This window comes from Oculina patagonica, chromosome 4, assembly GCF_052425735.1.
Source record: "Oculina patagonica isolate OP01 chromosome 4, crgOcupat, whole genome shotgun sequence".
Taxonomy (NCBI): Eukaryota; Metazoa; Cnidaria; class Anthozoa; order Scleractinia; family Oculinidae; genus Oculina; species Oculina patagonica.
This window is the reverse complement of record NC_135761.1, coordinates 60,282,745-60,291,650: the sequence shown is the minus strand read 5'-3', so window position 1 is coordinate 60,291,650 and position 8,906 is coordinate 60,282,745. Positions and strand designations below refer to the sequence as shown.

At 41.1% G+C, this 8,906-nt stretch overlaps 1 protein-coding gene across 1 annotated transcript; it reads left to right on the top strand.

Moving 5' to 3' along the window:
- The first annotated feature begins 237 nt into the window (after positions 1-237).
- LOC144647779 (arrestin domain-containing protein 4-like) lies at positions 238-6,417 on the top strand. The gene is made up of 6 exons (XM_078507472.1): positions 238-622; positions 1,997-2,223; positions 2,874-3,081; positions 3,486-3,649; positions 4,334-4,535; positions 5,263-6,417. Exons 1-6 carry the CDS (start codon positions 376-378, stop codon positions 5,376-5,378), a joined length of 1,164 nt encoding a protein of 387 aa, XP_078363598.1. The 5' UTR covers positions 238-375; the 3' UTR covers positions 5,379-6,417.
- The last annotated feature ends 2,489 nt before the right edge of the window (positions 6,418-8,906 follow it).

The window sequence follows — 8,906 nt, the reverse complement described above, 5'->3', positions numbered from 1 at the left end:
TGCAAATAACACCAAACGACTTGGTGTTTTAAGGAATTATCTGCGTTCCATGTTTCATGATCTTGTCCCATCCTTGTTTTCACTTTTCCAATATTTCAGAATATTTATTTCACTTTTCTGCTCGCAAGGTCTCTATGGCTATTCTATGAACCGACAAATATTTGTTATTAGGGTATGTAAATTTTATGCGTATATAAATTGTTTTCTTCTCTCTGCGCCTCTTAATTATCATATGTCCCAGATGATATAAATAACGAATTTACGCGACAGTTGAGGGCAATTTCGCGTAACTTCTGCAGTTGTGTACAAGCTGTATTTGACAAGAGGCCTCGAAATAACCACGAGATGTAATAATCTAAGGCCCGCATCGAAATCATGGACATAATCGAGTTGTTTGCAGTTGAAATTTACGGCGATGGAAGTTTTTATCCGGGAGAAATTCTTTATGGCGACGTGTATTTGAAGACAAATGAAGAATTAACACTCAGAGAAATTCGCATTGAGTTCTACGGGGAGGCTAAAGTTTACTGGACAGAGGCTGCACGAAAGAAGAGGCTGGGAATGCGAGATTATACGAACTACGAGCAGTATTTGAACATTGCGGCAACAGTTTATGGCAAAGGTAAGTGTTTACCACTTAACGACTAAAAATTCCGCGTTTAGTCCGAATTATACTTCGTAATTACACGATTACAATTTATATGACGTATACGGGTCTATACGACGAAAAAGGCATAATACTGAACTCACATCAGCTGAAATTTTGTTCTATATTTAGCAATGGCATACTAAACTATCTAGAAGTGAATTGCAATTTACACATAAATGTTGTAATATCTCAACTAATACCTTAAAATTACACAACCGTAATCTATGAATAAAACCGTACATAACACTGCATTCTCGTAGAAACAAATGTTATATTTTTAATTCAATTTATATATTTTCTGCGAAAGTTTGTAAACTTTCCACTTCATTGCGTCAATCGATTGTTAACTTTAATATCTGCTTATGATGTCTATGATGTTTACCCAATAGGCAGTTGGAAAGTACATTCCTTCCCACCCCTCCCCTCCTTGCTGTCTCCACTGATGACGTCAGTGAGACTAAGTACGCAACTGGTGGTCACGGGTCATAATCGTCCCGCGGTGGAGTAGTCGTAAAACCAAAACCAAAGTAATTACTCTGGCCAATCACAAAGGACACAGACAATCCAGTGAACCAATCAAAACTCGAAGCAAATACATGTAGCTGGCACGAAGCGCGGGAAATTGTGCACAAGCGAGTCACGATTGGTTTTGGTTTTACTCCTGATTGGCTGAGAAAGTGGCGCGAGATTTTTAAGCCAATCACTAAGCGTAGTAATGCAAAACCAAAGCAAACGCAATTAACTTTCGACACTCAAGTGAAAACCGCTCTATAAAAGCTGAGAGAATGCTGATACAAAATCTATCACAAACTTTCTTTTCACAGTGGAATCCCTATGTCTCGAAGCTCCCGATAATTCGAACCAAATCTAGAAGCCTTTTCCTTGGATTTCCTAGTTTCACTCGGTCAATTTTATCCCCTTTCCTTTTTTTTTTCGAACTATTTTCTGTTTCCCTTGGAGTTTCGAGAAAGCGGCATTCCACTCATCTTCGGAGACCCAGGGGCGGGGGCGGGGGAAAGTCTTTATGGGCGAAAATAAAATCGCTCGTATATAGACTTTCCGCCGCCCCCATTAACTGCTCCGGGTCTCCGAAGACGCATTCCACTGTTAGTGGCTTGGCTTATGTCGTGCAAAACCTATTTGTAAAAATTACAAGTTTTGTAGTCTGTTCAGAGCCGTTTTCGCATAGGAGGTCCGTGAACGCATCAAAAAGGCTTGAAAAATTAATTAAAAAGTACACTTTTATTTCACCGGCAACCTTGCGCAGTTATACAGTTAGATACCATCGATTTTCTCGTGCTTCTAAGTTTTAATCAGCATTAATCCTTTATATACATCTTTTACCAGCCCCTGGTCAAATCGGCGCCAATCCGGTCCTCTCCCCCGGTGAACATTCTTTTCCATTCGAGTTTCGACTCCCAGAAGAAAACCTGCCAACCACTTTTGAAGGAAAACACGGTTACGTCAAATACTGGCTCAAGGCCATCCTTGATCGACCGTGGAAAGATGACATGACAATCATAGAACCGTTTACAGTGACGGAGAGAGTGGACGTCAATCAACCGGAATTCCTGGTAAGTACCGTCAGGAGCTCCTGCCTCCAAGTATTGTCATAAGCCAGGGGACCTCACTTCAGTGGCACCCAAGGGGGTCAGAATTTTGTTTTATTTTTAAGCCCATAAAAAGGCTCTTGAATGTAGATATGAGTAAAAACAAAGAAGCTTAGTTTTAAATCATACGCTAAAGGCAATTTAGAAATGGTCTTTATGATCATGCAAGGAGAATAACTGAATAAGGACTCCGGATCGAGAAGGGTCCCGCTTCTAGTCTTAGCCGGAAGCAAGAAGGAAGATCCTCGGAACGAAATTTTGATGTGTTTTATAGCTGGGAGAGACACAATTTACTCTCTATTTTCACGACCCTTTTCAACCCGGAAGTGTAAATGGATGTAGCCGGCGGTCGAAGTAAGGCACATGTGGGGTCAAGGAACAGTGGGGTGGAATCAGGAATAAGGGCCTCGGGTTCAGGTATCCTAGCAAAGCGATTACGTATCAGCGCCGAATAGCAGAAAAACGGGAACATTTTCCTTTTAATGGAATTAAAACGAAAGTGTAAAAAACGGATTCATTGAGGAAAAAACATACCCCGTTACGAACAATCCCTTGAACTAAAACAAGCTTACTACTAATTTAATTTTTTATTTTTTATTTTGTTTCTTATTAAGCGTCCTTCTCAAGTTCAAGAAGACCGGAACATGGGTTGCCTGTGCTGTGTGTCGGGTCCAATGAGTGTCACAGTCCGGACAGACAGAGGTGCGTTCTGTTCTGGCGAACTGATGACAGTTACAGTGTATGCAAACAATCAAACGTCACACAGGATTCTTGGGGTGGAACTGGAGCTCATTCAAGACACTATTTTCGTCGCCTCTGGAGGTAAGCTGCTTTAGACCGGGACTGGCGTGTACCAACACCCTGTGGGAGGGGGGATATAAAGTACCTGATCGAAATCAAGGACTCTAGAGGGTCCTGAAGGAGAGGTATAAATCCTTTTCTCCCAGCTTAAATTTTGCTCAAATTCCATTTCCAAGCCTATTGTTTTCCCAAATTTTCAAAATCCCAATCCTAGTTCTATTTTTTTTTCCTGTTTGTGATTCCCAGTCCCGTGACCCAAATTTCTTTTTCCCAATGAAAATTTGCCCAAATGCAGTTCCCATTTTACCCCTTCACGCCCCTCTGTACCCTCTCTTAAGTATTAAAACAGTATCAGTGCAAAACAGTCTCTCTCGTCTAGTTGCATAATCGCAACATTTTTATTATTATTATGATTTTTAATCCAGGTAAAAGAACATTCACAACAGAAATTCTTGCAACTGTCACAAAAGCAGGCAAGATTCCAAACGCAGAAGGAAATGATTTCTTTGAAATGGTGCCCGTCTTGATCCCATCCTTAACACCTACAATGAGTAGCAGCAAGTGTATAAAGATTTCCTACCAAATCAAGGTAATCCTACATTTCAGGTGTTTTTTTTTTTCTGGTTCTTCTAGAGCTATTTTCGCTGGAGTGTCGTATGTAATTCATGTTTGCTTTGTTTTTGCATTGCTATGCGCATGATTGGTTGTTAAAAACTCGCGCCACTTTCTCAGCCAATAAGAGGTAACCAAAACCGATCGTGGCTTTCTCGCTCACTTTTCTGCGCACTTCGTACACATGCACTAACTTGGATTTTTAATTGGTTTACTGGATTTTCTTTGTCCTTTGTGATTGGCCAGAGTGATAACTTTGGTTTTGGGGTTTACGACACTCAATGGAAAATAGTTCTAAAATTCAGGCAATACCAAAACCACAATCTAGCTGAATGGTAACTTGGATAAAATGATATAAATAAAGAAGCGTTAAAATTTACTTTGAAAATAAAATATATGAGTCTCCAACGGGAGTCGAAACCATGACCTTCCAGATACTGGTTGGACGATCTAAGCATTGATACTTATCCTCGTCGTGCCCACGAGGACTCTTCAGTCGGGCGATCCTAGCATTGACAGGTTAAAGTAACTGATGGTGGAACAGTTAAGTCAGCTCGAAAGGGGACCCGGCTAATACTAACCATTAGCAAGGCTATTGTGATTTTCTGCGCCTCATTGCTTAATACTAGTTTACCTGATTTGTTTGTTTTTGTTTCTCTAGTTCACCCTCCTGTTAAGAGGATCCGTAAACTTCCGTCTATACCTGCCAATCACTATCGGCTCGTTGCCATGCCAATCGTCTCAGTCTCGTCGGTCATCAGCAAAGAACTCAGGATCGTCTGTATCACCCAGCGTCACTTTCATTGGTTTCCCTTCAACATCCCTGGATTACACTGATGGTACGACATCATATCCTAATGAAGGTCAGTAGCTATACCGGCGACACTCACAACTGGGCCTCGTGGAGCTCGGGGAGTGAGGGAAACGCTATAAGAACGCTACAAGAGACCCTACCATTAGAATATACTCTTCGAGACTGCCCAGTGACGCAAATTATGATGCCTCCCGAGCTCGATTGGCTATCAAACGCGACTATAATTTTAGTAGTATGCAGTTTTCGAGTTCTGTAAGACTGTGAACAAGCAAATTTAGTTTCGATCGAGGAGTAATTAATTTGACAAGTAAAATCTAGAGAGAGATAACAAAACTTCTCTGCCGGTTTGACCTGCCTCGTCTACTCGGCCGCGCAGGTTGTGGGGCTGTTGCATCAGGAAACACCGCGTTTCGCCGCCTAACCATCATGACCCGCGCTTCCTGTTTCCCGCCTTTTATTGCCTCGGGACGAGGCAGGTTTGGGCGTTTTCCTGTCCTTCCCTCCCCCCTCAAATATACCGAGACAAGATTTTTTCTTCTTCCCGCCCCCAACTCGATTTCACTCTTCAAATTGTCCAATTTTAATATTCAAGATGGCGACTTCTCGATCGAAAGTGGCGGCCGGACGATTTAATCACCAACTGTAGCATCACAAAATATGCACAATCTGGAGTTTTGTTATCAAGAGTAATCAAGAGTGAAATGCTTTAGCATTTAAAGCCATTAAAATTTTTACCGTATTTACTGTTTAAAAAATACAGGTATTTTTTCTTTCAGCTCCACCTTCATATGCTGAGAGCGTCAGAGGTCAAACAAGAAGATATGACACAGTGTACTTCAACAAAGGAATGGATAACCCGCAGCTAAAGGACAGTGTTAAAAAGTCATCGTAACCTAAAACTACCTCTATAGCATTCGGATCGAGAAGCCCACAAGAGTTTGCACAATTTACGATCCTATGTAACGCGGGGTTTAAAAGTTTTTACCAGGGCAAACTATATGTATAGGAGTGCGTCGATGCAAGAACTGTTCCAAATCAAGGGAGCATGCATGCATGCGCTGGTGTAGTAAGTTAGACTAACTATTCAGTAATAAAAAATGCATTAGCGGATACAGAAAACAGAAGGGAGAACTGATGGAATGAAACACGTCAGTTTAAGTTGGACAACTATTATTTTGTTCTGCAGTTGTCTGTTGTATTTTATTATTTTGTCTTTATGGGGCAAATGTAACCAAAGGAATAAGCAGTTGTAAACTGATGAAGGAAAATGTAAGTTCGTAGGGCGGGAAAATAATTTCAGTAAAAAGCCGGGCTAAGGATAGTAATAGTTTTTACTATATATATTTAAAACGTTGAGAAGAAAGAGGGCGGAGTCGAGGGACTGGACTCGTTAATTACCTTGCACAGAGCGTGTGTACTTAACAACAGGCTATACTTGCTCCAAGTCGCTCGTTTTGTGTCGATAGTCACTTGAGTAAATTCCCTTTGAAATCACGCCGTCACTACCGCGCGGAATTTTTTATTTGATTGTGCGTAAAATGCATGAGGCAAGACTGAGGAATAGCTCGGAACGAGCCTTTCCACCACGATCCTCCGTTTTTCATGCCTGCGCGCGCCCTCCGTTTCCGCATCTACTACGAATAAAACGAGCGACTTGGAGCAAGTCTATTAAGAGGCGAGCTTCACAAGGAAGAATTTTATACTGACTGAGCTATTGCCATTGTTGTAGCCGCCGTTCTCAGTCGTTGTTGTTGTTGTTTAGTTTGCGCTGTTGTCATTCAATGAATCTTAGATATTTTTTGCAGTATAACAGCTTCATACAGCCATAACGGATGTGTCACTATATAGTAACAAGCATTCAGTATGGCGCAATTGCAAATAAATTCCACAAAGCCTGCCAAGCTGGCGAATTTGTTGGAGTTTTTAACGCCGGAGCCGCGAGAGAATTTGGGAAGAGAAGATTGAGAAACCACCCTACTTGCGGCTGACCCGCCTTTATTTGTTATTTATCGAGCGCATACAAAACCGCTTGTTATGCAGGGTGGTGCCTGCTCTGTGACCACCCCGTTATATGATGACCACTGCGTAAATACGACTACTCTATTACAACCAACGACCGCTTTTTGGATTTCCCAATCGTAATTATTTTCTTCATAATTTTACCTCGTTAATACGGCCTGTGGAATAAGTACAATTACAGTCAACTCCCACCTTACGGACACCCGCTATTACGGACACCCCTTTATTACGGACAGCAATCAGAAGTCCCGACGAAAACGCAATTACTTAAAATAACTCTTGCTATTACGGGGTGGTCCCGAAGGTGTCCGTTATAGTGGGAGCTGTCTGTCATGCAATTGTACTGTGTTAATACAACTACATTTTCACGGTCCAACAGTAGTCGTATATTAACGGACTTTCATTGTATTTCGTTCCCTCATTACAGCGCATAGGTCGAGAACGCGGAAGTTCCCAAGAAAAGAACAATCACGTTCTTTCCTAGGTATAACTGCACGGTCATCACGTGAAATTACCCAAGGACATTATGCCTCTAGAGAATTACGGGCTTTTTTATTGTACAGTAAACACCCGCGAGTAAGAACCTAACATCAGTTAAGAGCCTGTTAGGCTAAAATTTGCAAATTAGACCCCATTTTTATAAGAACCAATTAAGCCTTAACAAAACAGTTTCTTATTTTCTAAAATTGATTAAAAATGTTTACTGTTGGGAAAATAAGTTTGAACAAGGCTTTTAATTATTGTACACGCGAAAAATGTCATGTTCTGAATGAGTAGCGATTCATTTTAAAATAAACACTTGTGAGGGATGCAAATTTTATACAAGCTAATAGGCCGAATATCACTAAAAGCTCTATTAGCAACAATGTTAATTTTTCCTCAGAAAATAAGAAACTGTTTAAGAACCTAAAAAGCCTAAATCTGTGTTAACTACCATTTATGTAAGAACCTGTTTAAGGCTACCCTGGAAAAACAAGGTTCTTACTCGTGTGTCTCTGCTGTATTTCTTTTCCTCATTACAGCGCATAAATCAAAGCATGAGAAATGAACGTGATAAGAAGGCGGAAGTTCGCAAGATGATCTACAAGAACGGTCACGTTTAATTGCAAAATACTTTATATAAAACCGTCGTCATCTCAGCTCTGACCTCCAAAAAAGCCAAACTTCAGTTTGCGGTTTGCTAACGGAAAAAAATGTAGCTATAGCTATAATGCACAGGCATCATGTGAAATAACTCTTGGTCATTATGGCCGTAGAGTTCAGTCTCGAGTAATTTCACAACACTCAGCTCGTTAATCAAACCATTTTCCGGTTCAACCATTGATATTGAGCTTAATATCTGTGTTGTGCGTCACAAAATGCTACTGTTGTTTTAGGTTTATAAAACAAACGTGTTGACGCTGATTCATAGACTCGAACCTGTTTAGCGACTGTGAATTGGGTTTGCGTTCAGTGCAATTTTTTTTAAGAATTTGAACTTCTTTTATAAGTTGGCCTAGAACGCTCTAGTTACTCTTCTAACTTGAAAATGCAGTCAGAGCAAGCAAGTGACGTAACGCTAGTACTAAAAGATGGCAAAGAGATCAGAGTGAGTAAAAACGAACTTTCAGCAGCGAGTGATTTCTTTTCCACGCTTCAAAACACCGACATGAAGGAGAGAAGAGAAGGAATTATTCGCTTAGAACACGTTAACGAGAGTGTCATGAGAGATGCTGCTTGAATTTATGCGCTCTGGGAGTGTACACGTAACACAAGAAAATGCTCAAGATCTCATCGAGGCGGCGGATTATTTTCTTCTCCCAAGCTTGAAAAGAGCGGCTGCAAGGACCTTAGAGCAGACATTTCGACCTTCAAACTGTATTTCAATTTATCAGTTTGCCGAAAGATATCAATGCGAGGACCTTGTGGTCACCGCTAGAGAATTTATCTTTTCAAACTTCACTGCCGTGGCTGAATCTCAAGAGTTCCTTCACCTGGAAAGCCAAGAAGTAGAGAAGTGGATCTGCCGCGATGAAATAGCCGTGAGCTCAGAAGACCTTGTTTTTAGGATAATTCTCGAGTGGATCGAACAAGAAAAGAGCGAGAGAAAAGGAAAATTCGAGGAGTTATTTCGTCACGTTCGACTGCCCTTTATATCGCGTGACTATTTGAAGAAGTGTGTCGTAGCTAACAACTTCGTGAAAGATAATTCAAGCTGTTTACAGCGCGTAAAAGACGCTTTGAAAGGGATTTTTCCTGAAAGCGACGATCGTCAGCGGTCTCCCAGAAACTGGAGCGATTCACATTTGGTCATATTTACAGGACAGGAGACTTTGTGTTATGACCCCCTTAAAGACAATTGGTACCAACTGTCAAATAACGTACCTGTTGCGTACTCAGGAAACCGTGTTCCAGATATCCG

Coding starts and splice junctions, on each gene's coding strand:
- LOC144647779 (XM_078507472.1), top strand. CDS start 376: ATGGACATAATCGAGTTGTTTGCAGTTGAAATTTACGGCGATGGAAGT. Junction 2,224..2,873: donor TCAATCAACCGGAATTCCTG/GTAAGTACCGTC, acceptor TTTCTTATTAAG/CGTCCTTCTCAAGTTCAAGA. Junction 3,082..3,485: donor TATTTTCGTCGCCTCTGGAG/GTAAGCTGCTTT, acceptor TTTTTAATCCAG/GTAAAAGAACATTCACAACA.